The sequence below is a fragment of the Sardina pilchardus genome, chromosome 2 (genome assembly GCF_963854185.1).
Source record: "Sardina pilchardus chromosome 2, fSarPil1.1, whole genome shotgun sequence".
Taxonomy (NCBI): Eukaryota; Metazoa; Chordata; class Actinopteri; order Clupeiformes; family Clupeidae; genus Sardina; species Sardina pilchardus.
In genome coordinates, this window is record NC_084995.1 from 34369276 (window position 1) to 34383101 (window position 13826).

Sequence of the window (13826 nt, forward strand, 5' to 3'; positions counted from 1 at the left end):
ATCTGACTCTGAATCTGACTGGCCATGCTACGCGAATTTGCATAAAGACTACAAGTAAGCCCGAAATCTGATGGAAGGAATCTTCAATTTACAAAATTTTGGGATTTAAACACAGACACAAAAATATTTAAATGACGTGAGTTATGAAACAAATATTTATTGGAATTGTATAGCATTTTTCACACAGCATATTATTGTAATCAGAGGAATACTAGGCCTAGATCCTAATATAGAACTTATTCTTATTTTGGGACAAGTTGCAGGCTCTCATGCAGCTTAGCCCATACTAGGCTATAGACTATCAGGGTAGAAGCTAAAGGATATAGAGGTAATACAGAACATAGTATTATAAACTTTCACAGTAGGCTACTGCTAATAGAAATCTTATACTAGACTTAAAAAAAAAAAAAATAGAGTTTAATTATTTTGTAGTAGCTGCTACTGCCGGACCTCTAGGTGGCAGCAGTGCACATTCCAACATTGATTCCTAAAGATCAATGTACTCGAAGAAGGCAAATGGCAACATCCGTCTTCCGTTTTCAACTCGAAAAAGAAAACACTGCTGATCAACAAAAAGGAAGCCATTATTTCGATTCAATTGTTTACGTTGTTGTTTAAATTATAAAGAAGAGGAAAAAGGTAACATTTCATCATATTGGTAGAGACATTTTTGGCTGCTGCTTCTATAAAATCTCGACAAAACACACACCTTACAAATGGCAAACCCGCTAAAGTTAGCCAAGCTTATTGGCCTCTAATGAGTCAGTTAGCTAGCTGGCTAACTGTCTTACTGACTTGCTTTAAAAAGCGACGAATTCAAACAATTGTTTGTACTTGTGTTATCGTTCATATTGTGCGTTTTGGGCGTCTTAAGTGTAGTCATGGTTGTCTGATTATTATTCGCAATATTACTTGGCTGGCAACACGATTAACAAGCTAGCTAATTGCGGAAATGGTGTATCCATTTACGTCATGTTTACTTTGCCCCGGTTAGCCAGCAAAACAGTTAATTATCACAAAGTGGATTATGTGAGGGTGTTGTGTTACTGTTTAAAGTCAAACTGAGGATAGAACTGTCAAGTGCTTGTCCTCAACAGGAAAGTTCCTGTAATGTTTTGCCCTGTGGCATATTACTAATGGATGAAATGGTTGTGGTATATGCAAAGTTGATGATGGTTATTAAGAACGACACAGTTTGCCTGAGTGGTTAAATAAAATGTCTCTCTCTAGAAGAAACCTTGTCAGCTAACTGACTTGTATGGCTAGTGAAGTCGTCCAAGTGCTGGTGTATTTGGCAAGTGGTGTCGTTTTAATTCCTTCAGCCTACGTTTTCTGTCGATCACAGAGTTAGAAAGTGGTATTACCTTTATAGTAACACCAATGCATAGAAACAATAACGTCACTGTGTTAAGTTTTGCGAGACCAAGAATGCCCTTTTTAATGCATTCAGGGAGATGGAAATATTAAGGCAATACGTGCGTTACAGCTGTTTCTGTGTACTTCTTGGGGAGAAAGAGGAATTATCCTTACTTAGCCTGAACTGTTAGACGTTGGCGATAACATATGTCCCACATCTTGTTTACAGGGTGTTCTACGACCCTAGGACCAGGCTGCTCTTAGAAAGTAGTGGCCTACCTTCCTTGCTCATTTTCACAAGGAGTAGGCCCTCCATTGAGGATGACAATGGAAGAGATGAAGAATGAAGCTGAGACGAACTCAATGGTCTCCATGACATTGTATGCAGTCATGTACCCAGTTTTCAATGAGGTAATGGTTTGTGATTGCATAGCAGTTTGTAAGTTGTAACATTCTATACTGATGTAACATTATGGAGTGTAATATAAATCAGCTAAAGTTTACATAAGAGTCTCCTGATGTGGCTGTTTGGTATAGAAACCTTTTGTCATTTGGGACTCTGTTCCGGTGTTTCCCTGTTGACACTGTGACACACTCTCTTCTGGACTTTTTTGATTTGCAGTTGGAGAGGATAAATTTGTCAGCGGCACAGACACTGAGGGCAGCATTCATTAAGGTATGAACAGATTTGGTTTCTCCCAACATTTCTTGTTTTGACAAACAAGTTCAGATTCAGTCCCATGAGAAGAGGAACAGTGGTCAGGGGAAGGCAGTGTATTGTCTTTGGTATGTTATGTTTATGGCTATCCCCTTGTGTAGGCAGAGAAAGAGAACCCAGGACTCACTCAGGACATCATCATGAAGATCTTAGAGAAGAAAAACGTGGAGATCAACTTTACAGAGTCTTTGCTTCGCATGGCTGCAGATGACGTGGAAGGTGGGCAGAACGTTGAGTTTTGATTCTCAACCATTTTTATTTTAATTCCGTTAATTTGTTTCAGTAAACGTGTGTAAAATGGCATCAACTCTATTTTCTGCTCCAGCATAATTAATTCATGATGTTCAGAATAACTTGTATGGTGTATTTTCGGAAATGACAATTGCCTAATTAGGGAATAAAGATAATAAATGCAGGGGTGTCTACTACGGTAAAATACATCACACATCCTGCCAATGCAGATAATTTGCCAGACTTTTTTAATTATCCAAAGTTTGCCCCTAAAATATTGAGGAAATTATAATTAACTGTGTTGTGTAGGAGTTCATTATGAAAAATGGCCACAGTCACCACTTTCAGTTGTAAAATCCTGGCTTTCAGACATGCCATGATAATATGAGCCATGCTTCTCTTTTTAGCCTTTTTAGCCTGAAAATGCTCTATTCCCCTCCTTCCCAATGAACATTTCTTTCTGGTCTCTGGACTTTGTGTGTGTACTGTATTTTTGTTCAGATCACAATATTAACAATGAGGACCATTTTAATTCTGGGCTTTATTGCAGAATATATGATTGAAAGGCAGGAACAGGAGTTCAAGGACCTGAACGACAAGGCAAGGGCACTGAAACAGATCCTTAGCAAGATCCCAGACGAGATCAACGATCGAGTGCGTTTCCTGCAGACCATAAAGTGAGTTCAGATTTATGTTCTGCTTCATCAGATTTTCTCTCCCTACTCTCTATGTCCTCTCCAGGGCTGTTGTTAAACATATGTTCATCTGCTGCCTTTGTGTGCCACTACCCACTCAAAGCACCCCCATGATAATGGAAAAAATATGTCTCAAATAGACCTTCGGAGCTGTTATTAGACATTTGTATATGCCATGAACTGTTCCTACCTTAGAAAATGCAAGGCTAGGCTACTTTGAATGTTCATTGTCTAAAACAAATGTCTAAATCTATTAACTACCCCTCACCTGACTTAACTGACTTGCTGTCCTTTTCTCCTCACTTCCACAGAGATATAGCAAGCGCTATAAAGGAGCTGCTGGATACAGTGAATAATGTGTTTAAGAAGTATCAGTATCAGAACCGTCGGGTAGGTTTAGACACAGACGCACACACACACACACACACACACACACACACACACACACATAAACACACACTCCCATCTCCCACAACAGCTTCTTGGTTTGTCAGATTTGAGTCCTAGAAAATCCTAGAATTTCCCAAAAGAGTTGTTGTGCTAAGACGACCATAACCACAAGGGAAGAGAAGTCTGTTATGTAAATGGTGTGCGGGAGAGATTTTTTTTAGTTTAAATCCTAATAGAATTACCTAGGAATACCAACAGAAAGTGACAAAATAATCTTTTGGATGTAATGGCAAAAATAGCTATTGTCTGTGTTGGCTAGATATTAGCTAGCCTCGACATGTGCTCTGCTGTAAAAAGCTTGTCTACCTCAAGGGGCACGGTATCATTTACAGCTCAATGGAAGAGTGTTGTTCCTTTAAATTTGTTGCCATGAAACTTTTCTTAGCTGGGGCGGCAGCCTAGTTTTTCAGCGTTATCATCTATAATCAGTGTAAACAACCACCAGAGATTTCAGGGAGAAAGAGGGAGAGGATCTACAGTATGTGTCCAAATATAGTGGCATGATGTAAGTTTGCAGTAAATCTCTGGAAAATTTTGCTTTTCATTAAAGTTGTTTCAGTCTAAAGATTGTTGTATATTACCAGTCTTGACTGATTGGAGTTGGAACATACATGGAAGAGCTAGCATTCTTCCATTGCTTGGTTTTCTTGCTTTTGCATTTATTGAAATCTGACTGCTGTTAGTCTATTAGCCAATCAGAGCGCAAATCAACTATTCAAATGCACAACTGCAGAACCTCTCGCACTCTCATTCTATGGGGTGTTAATGTGGGAAATAGATGTGTGAAAAAGAAAACAAGGCTGCTTTGATCTTGGTGAATAATATAGATAGAATATTGCAGAAGTGATTAGACCCCTTTAAGTATGTTGTAGTGCACAAAATGTTGCTCTGGTCTATGCTGATCAAAGCTGTGGCATAGTAACAAGTGTTTTCACTTTGAACCTCTACTTATCCTTTGCTTTGCCTCCACAGGCACTTGAACACCAAAAGAAGGAGTTTGTGAAGTACTCCAAAAGCTTCAGTGACACCCTGAAAACATACTTCAAAGATGGAAAGTGAGTGTTGTTTTGCTTTGTTTTTTTGCCACTGCATGTCACGTTTAAAATTGTCCTAATTCCCTAGTTGTCTCATACACTGAAGTAGTAAGTGACCATGTCTATTTTCTTGTTCTTTTCCTTCTCTTTGCAGGGCAATAAACGTCTTTATCAGTGCCAACAGGCTCATCCACCAAACTAACTTGATACTTCAGACCTTCAAAACTGTTGCCTAGGTGGCCAGAACATAGAGGTGTGACATTTATGTGGGATATGGGCACCTATATATGTAAAATACATTTTTTCTTTTTTTGTTTTTGTTTCAAAGTATAATTTATAAACCTAGCCTCAAAGGAAAGATTTGAGGTGAGGCATTAAAGACAATTTAAAATATATATTAATTTACTTTTAGCTTCCTAATCATAAGTTCACCACTGAGACAGCTTCACTACCTTTTACTATCGTTCCAATCAAATGAAAGCCAAAAGACTTTGCGCCTTAAATGTGTCATGCAACATTCCTTATACAAAGTGTAAATATTGGTATTCTGTCTGAAGTTCTGACTTGAGGAAGAGCAAGAGGTGGGAGTAATGTATTTAACATAAGTTTTGGTTGCAAATGTTCAATAAATAGTTTCCAAATGTTGACATTTTTAACCTTGTCCATCTAGTGTGGTGTGTTTTTATTATTATTTATTTGGACAGTGTGTTTTCATCCCTAGTCTGTATGAGCAAAGGGGATGGAGCAGAGAGGGGAGGGGGCGGATTATAAAGGTTCTGTCTCTGATAAGCAGCCATTTTCAGTGGGAGTGATTTTTTTTTTGTCTCCATGTGTGTGCTTGTCCAGGAAAGGACCATTTACTGTCGAGCTTTAATCCGTGAGCCCTGTGGCTGCCGTGAAGTGTTTTCCAGAGATGCATGCGGCCGAAATGCAAAGCAGTGAATCTCTGCAGGTGCTGGCCACTGATGCCCGTCCATCCGGTGCCGCTTGCACATTAGTGCCACTTAAGTGTCCTGTGAAATGCCGGTCTTCTTTACCGTGCCCTTTTGGCCCTGATGAGAACCCTCTGTGGCCCAGCACAACTGCGCTCTGTATGGCGATAATGGCATGGAAATGGAAAGTTGATCGGGTGAGGAGGGTTGTGCTGTTTGCCCCCTTAGGGCGCTGGGCAGAAACGGCTAAATGCAATCCCTCAAGATGCATCATGGAGCGTAGCAGGAGCAGGGGCAGAGGCACAGGCAGACAGATGGAAACTCTTTGTCAATGCTAATACCTGCAACGACCCCAGAGGGCTCTATCCCGCCCCACACACACACACACACAAATCCCCCAATGTGTGGCTTCGTGGAGGAGGAGGAGGCAGTCCTTATATTCCCACTGTGGAGATAAGGAAATGATGTGTTTGCCAGGATGTACATGTTCCACACATGCATATGGCTGGCATGCAGCGAGCAGGAGGGAGAGAAATGTAGTGCCTGATTTGTATGTGTTGTGCTGTTTTAGCACAAGAAGAGACCCAATTCTAACCAGTGCAATTGCTCTAGCGAACGCCAAAACAAAAGCCGGTAAATTGTCCTCTCATCTAAGGCACATCCCCCGCCTGTCACCCGTGCCTGTTTTTTTATGTGCACCTAAATCCTTTAGGGGAAACCGTAAGTGACAGCTTGAGCACCCCACCAGATGAGGCCAGTGAGCGAAAGCATTTATTAAATTCTCTAAATGGAGCCCCCGTCGGCTTGAAGAGACAGGTTGCTGCCGCCTCTCTAATAACTCATGATGCCTTTTTAGGCTCCTGTATTTGTCATCTGAAAAACCATTTAGCCCAGTGCTATTAGTTAGGCGTTTTTTTTTTCTTCTAACGGTTCTCGGGCGAGACGTTTTATCAGTCGCAGATGGCCGCGCTGATGGAATGCCGTTGCCTGCCCTGTTCTCCGCGACAGTGCCGTGAGGCGCTGTTCTCACGGTCACGGCACCTTCTCTGCTCATTACGCGCTCCTCCTGCTCCGATGGGCGCTGGCGCTGCCTCGGCTGCTGCGGGGCCCGAGACGTCGGATCGTCTGATGGCCATCGTTAAAAGACTGCCGCGCGCGCCCTTCGACAGGCAGAGGCCGCCGTCGGTGACCCTGTAGGAGAGGGGGGGACATGTGGCATGTGAGCGCTGGTGCCTGCGCTGCCCTTTTGTAAGGCCGGATCCCTGGCTGACACACTATCTTCGGCATGTCTGTCAGAGCCATCCTCATCACAATAAGTGGCTGTTATGGCATTTAATAAAGTGGCCCCTTTTGGAGGAGATGGCTGCAAACTACAAATTCTGCCTCATTTTCCCACAGAGGGCCTTGCGTTTGGCAGATTTTAAATTCAAATGAGATGCCCAAAGTCATTCCAGTCAAAAATTTCCAATTTAATTTATACATAGTGCTTGGTATTCATGTTATTCTTTGCTGTCCTAAAAATATGAGAAAGCGCAGGCATTAGTGGAAAATAGCCATGAGCAAGCACAGAATTAGCATTTAAAATGGAAAAACCTCGATGTAATGAGCCACTGCTAGTAGGAGATTTGTTTTTCATGTATGGGTATTCTTCCACAAATTGAGCATTGTTCAGCGAAAATAAAATGATTCGCCTTAAATAAAAGTGTTAATGAAAGAATGACTCATCCTTGGAAACAATAGTCACCTTGTAAATGCATTTGAGATTAATTAGAAGAAAGTAGAGCATAAAGGGAGTAATTTAAAGACTGCTGTTTCTCTGCTCAGTTGTGATTGGTTAATTTATGGCCATTTAGAGATCAAACACCCATGCAAAATGAATCACACTGAACACGATGCACGGCTTGCATAGCCTCAACAGCTGTCAAAGGCAAGTTGTATTTACATGTGTATGTGACTGTGAAGAAGGGATGCAGTGGAATGGAAGTGTCTGCCAGAGTCAGTTCTGGTTTGGGTTAGAGATCAGCTTTGGTGTTATATATTCCATCCTGCAATGCAGACAGTTCGGTCTCAGCTTGAAAAGCTTTTCTTTAATGGGTTTGGAATGAGTCAATTACAATAGTTCCAAGATAATTGGTTAATCCACACAACAGTCATAATTGTTTCATTAATTGATATAAGAGCTACTTTAGATGTTCTACTTTGCATTCATAGTAGTCTTCTTATGTCACAGTCATAGTCAAGAGTCAAACCAATTTACCAGATTGAGAAGAAGAGTTTTAGTTTTTGTTTTTGTGTTTTGTTTTGTTTGCAGAAAGGGTGTTTTTATAAATCACAAGGAAATACCTGAGGATTTTCTCACATCAGTATTAGATGCTCAATGAATCTTCATTAAATATGTTCCAGGAGACAGTTTGGGGTTAATTTCAATGTACTGATATTGATTAGTCACGATTTAATGTTAATTGTGCCGGGGAATCACCTCAAGCCTCCCACTCCATGTCCAAGACTTGTGCTGCTCTCTTCTCTCTTGGAGTTGGAGAGAGGGGAGTTTACGATAGCTCAGCTCTAGATGGGCTGTTGCCATAGTAACACACTTGATGACTTGATAGATTAGCGATTTGTCTGTGCGCCGGGTTGGGGGGTGATCTGTGTAGAGGATGGTGTTTATTTTCCAAAGCTACCAAGAGGGGAAATAGGATGAAAAGTCCACAAATGATATGAGGGGCAGCACTGCTATAACCCAGGCCATTAAAATGCAGAAATCTGCCAGAAATCCCCAGGTATTTGTGTGCTCTTCCATGAAATTAAAATTGTTGTTGAACCATGGATTAACTTGGGGCAAGATAATTGAATATAAAATTATGGGCGCTCTGACTATTATGTGGTCATTTTTTTGTAGTCTTTGCATGTGTAATTCTGCTTAGTCGTATTATATCCTCTCTTACGATATTTGTTTTCATTGTCCTTACCATCATATTGTTTATTGCCTCTTCAGATGAGTAATGTGTGCTTTTGAATGTGTCTCATTAATCTTGACGTTAGTAATTGGATATGTGCTGTCTAGGACAGGCAAGGACTCATATGTATTTTAATATGGTGAATGCTGACAAAGATCTTGAATAATTCATGACATATGAAGTTGCTCCTCTACATGAATGTCCAGTGTGTGTGTGTGTGTGTGTGTGTGTGTGTGTGTGTGTGTGTGTGCGCGTGTGTGCGCGCATGCATGCACGTGTGTGTGTGTGTGTGTGTGTGTGTGTGTGCGCGTGTGCGTGTGTGCGTGTGTGTGAGCGTGTGTGTATGCGTTCGTGCGTGCGTGCGTGCGTGCGTATTAGAGATGAGGGGGGGGGGGGGAATTGAAGAGAGACTTCAGTGAATTTGCTTCCCACACTACTATCAGCTCCCCTAAGCTGCCACTGGATGCCAGTATAGTTCTTGAGTAGCACTTGTCCCCATAGCAGCCACGACCTGCCAGCAGAGTGCTATGGTGTCATTGGATCCCTCCAACACAATCTGTCCTTTTAATGATGGCGCAACCTGGTGCCAGTGTTGCCAAAGACATGAACATTTGTGCCAGAGTCCCTTCTCTCACCAGAATGTTTTAGTTATACCAGGGCAATGCTCAGTGTTGGTTCAGATCACTTTTAAATGTAATCCATTACTGAACACTGACCAATGAAAAACACCTTTTATTTACATATTCGTTTAATTTTTGTCATTAAAGCAACACAATGTTACAGAACCCTGGAGGTGTCACTGCAGGATTTTCTGTACATCCAGAAATTGTGCACTCATTTTACTAGATTGTGCTCTCATTTTAATTTTTATGTGTATGTGTATGTGTACACATGTTTTACTAAATTGTATATGCTCATTTTACAAAACTGTGCTGTCATTTTTTTTTTTTTTTTTGAAAAATGAGACCACAATTTAGTCAAATGACACCAACATTTTGTAAAATGAGCGCAATATTTCAAAATGTCAAAAATGTGAATTCCTTCCTTGGGGCCTCAATTAAAAGATGGGCAAAGTGAAAAATATTTATTCAAGTTCCCGTACATGAACTGTAGCTATAGATTTGTGTTTGCGGATGTGTTGGGAATGCAAGATACCCTGCCTGATACTGTATGTAAAATACTGCTATTGTGATAGTGTAGTTCAGTGATGATAGTGTACAATACATTCAAAATCAAATCACCAATTTTACCTCCAGAAACTCATGGCACATTGATAAAATGTACTTTGATGGTCCTCCAAAATGGCGTTAAGAAACCACTGCTTTTTATGGTCATTGTGGGAAACCCATTGTGATAGTCACAATTATGTTGTTCCTTGTTCTGTCTGTTAGTTTCTGATTTTAGTTTCTTCTAGGGAATGAAAGCAGCAGAGTGAGGAAGAAAGGAAAATGGCATGAGCCTTGGCCAACCCTTGACTGAGCTTAAGGCACAGCATAGCAAAACAGCTCATCAGGCTCAGTGAGTACATTTGCTAAGTGCATTTTCAAGCCCCCTGATGTGTATCCAGCACATCAAAGATGTGCCTCTGCTGTGTGTGTGTGTGTGTGTGTGTGTGTGTGTGTTTTTTTTTTTTTTTTTGTGGTATGCATCCGTCTGTCTGGGTCATTTCACTGATATTTCAATAGGTCAGCCTTATTTTCTTCACTGGGCAGGACATAGTTGTGGAAATATCCTATACTGGCGGCTGCAGCTGAGTCTGTCACTTCATCAGAGGCAGTTGAGGGTAAATCCACCTGTCAGCAGTGTCGCTGAAAAGGTTGAGGGTCCTTGTGATGAAGCCGATTCAGAGCACCATGCAGACATACACCCACACAGACTCGCCCTCCTGGACCCTCACAAACAATGTGAAACGTTACTGAGGGATCTTGATATCTCTATTCAATCTGTAAACAGTGGTCAACGGTTAACGGTCTACTGTCACTGTATAAGATATCTGACCAAGATGATACATTTGGCTGTGGGAACACAATGGAAGTGATGTGATTCTGCCAGGCTTTGAATATCGCAATAAACCTCATGGAACTGTTTAGGAGTGGTAATGCATGCTATACTATGAGGAATGACAGACAAGCTGAGATGTTTATGTAGCCAAAGCACTATGTACCTTGCCTGTGAATAAAAATAATCTAGGCTTATAAAAGTAATCATATGAATGCAGATAAGTATATCACGGTGTAAGTTTGACATGTTTTCGAGTGAGAGTGAAAAGCAGTCTGCATTAACGCTAGGCCTACTCCTAATCATTGGGAACACTGTGGCGCCCCAAGCGCAGTGCCTGGGAGCGACGAGACTGCTGCAATTACGCAACCTTCCCCAAAAGTAATTATTATGCAACTGATTTACACCAGAGTCAGTAGGTTACTGGTTTGACCATAGCCACCAAGGTTCGCTAAATGATTGGCTAAAGCTCTCCCTCACAAGTCACAGTCAACACTGACTTAGAATGTAACCATGTAATGTAATCATTTTGGCTGTCACTTGCCATCAGATATGCCTATACTGATGACATGTTATCAGACGAATATCGACCGAAATGCAGAAATGTTGCACTTGTTTATATTATTATATTTGGACTAAAAGTGACAGCTGATGTCCTGGCACAGCAGTACGGGGTTGAATGGATGACATCTGCACAAGAAAAAGGTTTTCCTCCTTTCTTTGAGTTGACGACCTGGTTGGAATGGCCCTGCTGACACATTGGGGCGACTTCTGTGTTCAGAATATAGCGATCGCTTCAATTACTTGAAGTAGGCTATAGGCTAATTTGATTTGGAAAATCAAAGTCCGATGCTGCAAATGGCATTTTGTGTTAATATCATCCATGAATTGATCTGAGGACTTATAGTCATTGGGCTGAAATTTTCCTGAATAATTGAACATGTATTCGGGAAGATTTGTTTATCCATTTATTTCCGAATAATGTAGGCCTAACCCATTCCCCATGGTCCTGCTTTCTCAATGACTATGTTTACATGGATGAACACTTGTAGTCTGACTCTTGGCCTCATTCAGAATATGAAAATATTGAGATTATAGGGCTTACATGGGTTGGTTGATATATAATTCCATTCATACTCCCGTTTTGCAACACAGCATTGTCCGATTATTACTATCAGACAATCAGAAAATGGCAGTGTCTTATTTGGAACATTATCTTAAGGTTAATATAAAAAATATTAGTGTTCATATAATGTGTGTCTCGTGTAGTCATTTGATTTGTTAGCAGTAGGCTATGACTAGATTAAATGAATGTTTGTCATGTGTTTAGCCCTGTTGCTTATTTGTGTTGTCTCTATTAAGTGTTGACCAAATATTGATATTGCAATATATCGTATAAATTATTTTTGAGAGGCTACATAGATACGCTGGTGTCAAATATCAATATTTCTACAGTTCCAGCATCCATCAATTTGACTTACCAGAGTCACTAGCCTACTTTATGCATCCTCATGGTGGCAATTATTTTAAAATGAATGAGGGCAATCCTCTTCACACTGTCAAATTGTTTGTATATTTTAACAGGCAAAAGCTAAAAGACTTTGAACATTGTCTCAATTCAGTTGAAATGCACAGATACAATTTACACAGATATCATGATCATGAATCTTTTGCAATATCACTGTATTGTGATATTATTGCTATCATGGTCAAAGTATTGTGATGATATCAATATCATCTGCTTCCCATAGTCTATATAAATACTGCAACATCTTTTGTTCAGGTTTTAGCAGTAGACAAATGGCTGAGGTTCATTTTTAAAGTCATGGCTTGAGAAATCTCTGTGAGTCACACTGCTGAAACATTTTATTGCAAGCAAGATGTTTCCACACTGCCGAGGAGTGAGTGCCTAAAATGCTTCTTGCATTATGCACAGTGCATAGCGAAGATGCAAAGCAGCTTGTGCCATGACTGTTTAATTGGTATTCAATTAGGACGAGCCACTTTGAGCTTAAATTAGTGAAGTGCCTCCATTTTGCATGGTCTGCTGAGGATATGTGCATGTCCAGTCTTGCAGCAGGAATACGATCCCTGAGCTCCAGGCTCCCCATCCCCAACCAGACAGCCTAGCTCAACCCAGCCTAGCCCAGCCCAGCCCATCCCAGCCCTGCCAAGCCATTGCACTGTGGGTCGGGTGCATTTTTAATTGCATCAGGTTGTGCTCTGGAGTCACAGACTGAAAAGTGCATACAGCCTTCACCAGTTTTTCAGAGCTGAAATGTGTTTTTTAAGTGTGGCTCTCTGCAAACCATCTGAACCGTCTGTTTTTTTTTTTGTTTTTTTTTCTCCACAGGGCAGGGCCTCTCTGTGGAATTGCAAGCTTTTTTCCCCTCTTCCACCATGCAGCTGCCCATTTCAGATCCTTCCCCTGCACTGTTGTCCAGACTGGGGTTGGATAATAGAGGAGCATTGGTGAAATGTGAAATCCCCCCCCCCCCCCCTCACAACCCAATACTGAGAGATGCTTCTTCCTGGTGACTATTGTTTATTGTGTGAAAGGGAGAGCTAGAAGCTCAGCAGTCTCGCATTTCTGAGGGAAATAAAAAATCCTGTTATGATGAGCCATGAAATTTAATAATAATGCTTTCTAAATTTGCCCCCTCTATTAGCTCTTGGAGAATGCCAGGCTCTAAAATGTACTGTCGGGCCATATGTAATATTTGTTCCTTTTTTTGTCAACTTCAAATTGGCCTGTTTTAATGTTATTTTATGGGCCTGTCTGTGTGGATGCTAGACCTGTCTGTGCTCATTTCCATCAAGCAGGAGGATCAAGCACTTTAATTTGTTACTGATAAGATGCTGCAACAGTGCCAGGATTACAGCAATACACAGCTGGAAGGAATCCATAAGTTCATCTAAACCTTTATTTAGATGTCACTGCAGAAATATTTCTGAGGACATTTTACCTCCCACTCAATACAAACACATCAAGGTCATTAAGAGAGAACTGTCGCTTTTCATAAATCATCTCCTTGCACAGATGATGGAACCAATCCACATGTTTTCAAGAATTAATATTTACAGATAGATTCTTTGGCCCACACCTTTGCTTTTGAATGTTTTTCTGTCTGTCTGTCTGTCTGTCTGTCTCTCTCTCTCTCTCTCTCTCTCTCTCTCTAAACAAGCACACCTATTTGCATTCTGAGTTTACTGTATCCCTGCCCAATTTGCAGATAAAAGTACTGCAGCAGCTCCGCTCCTGAACAACCACAAGGTAAAGAGTGAGTGTTGTTTGTCTCTCCAGTGCATGAGAGCAGGAATAAATGAATTAGTAAGCAGTTTTGTGGTCGGGTGGAGGCTCTGTAGTACCGTGGAGTACCTTCACTCTAGCTAAATTAGGTCCCCATGGTAAAGTGCATCCCAACTCCCTGCACACCAGCAGTATGCTTTCGCAG

General features: G+C 41.0%; 1 protein-coding gene across 1 annotated transcript; it reads left to right on the forward strand.

The window, feature by feature from the left end:
* Positions 1-502: 502 nt before the first annotated feature.
* pdcd10b (programmed cell death 10b) lies at positions 503-5140 on the forward strand. Its single transcript, XM_062528107.1, has 8 exons — positions 503-639; positions 1586-1767; positions 1979-2032; positions 2176-2293; positions 2856-2982; positions 3312-3390; positions 4423-4505; positions 4639-5140. Exons 2-8 carry the CDS (start codon positions 1678-1680, stop codon positions 4718-4720), a joined length of 633 nt encoding a protein of 210 aa, XP_062384091.1. The 5' UTR covers positions 503-639; positions 1586-1677; the 3' UTR covers positions 4721-5140.
* The last annotated feature ends 8686 nt before the right edge of the window (positions 5141-13826 follow it).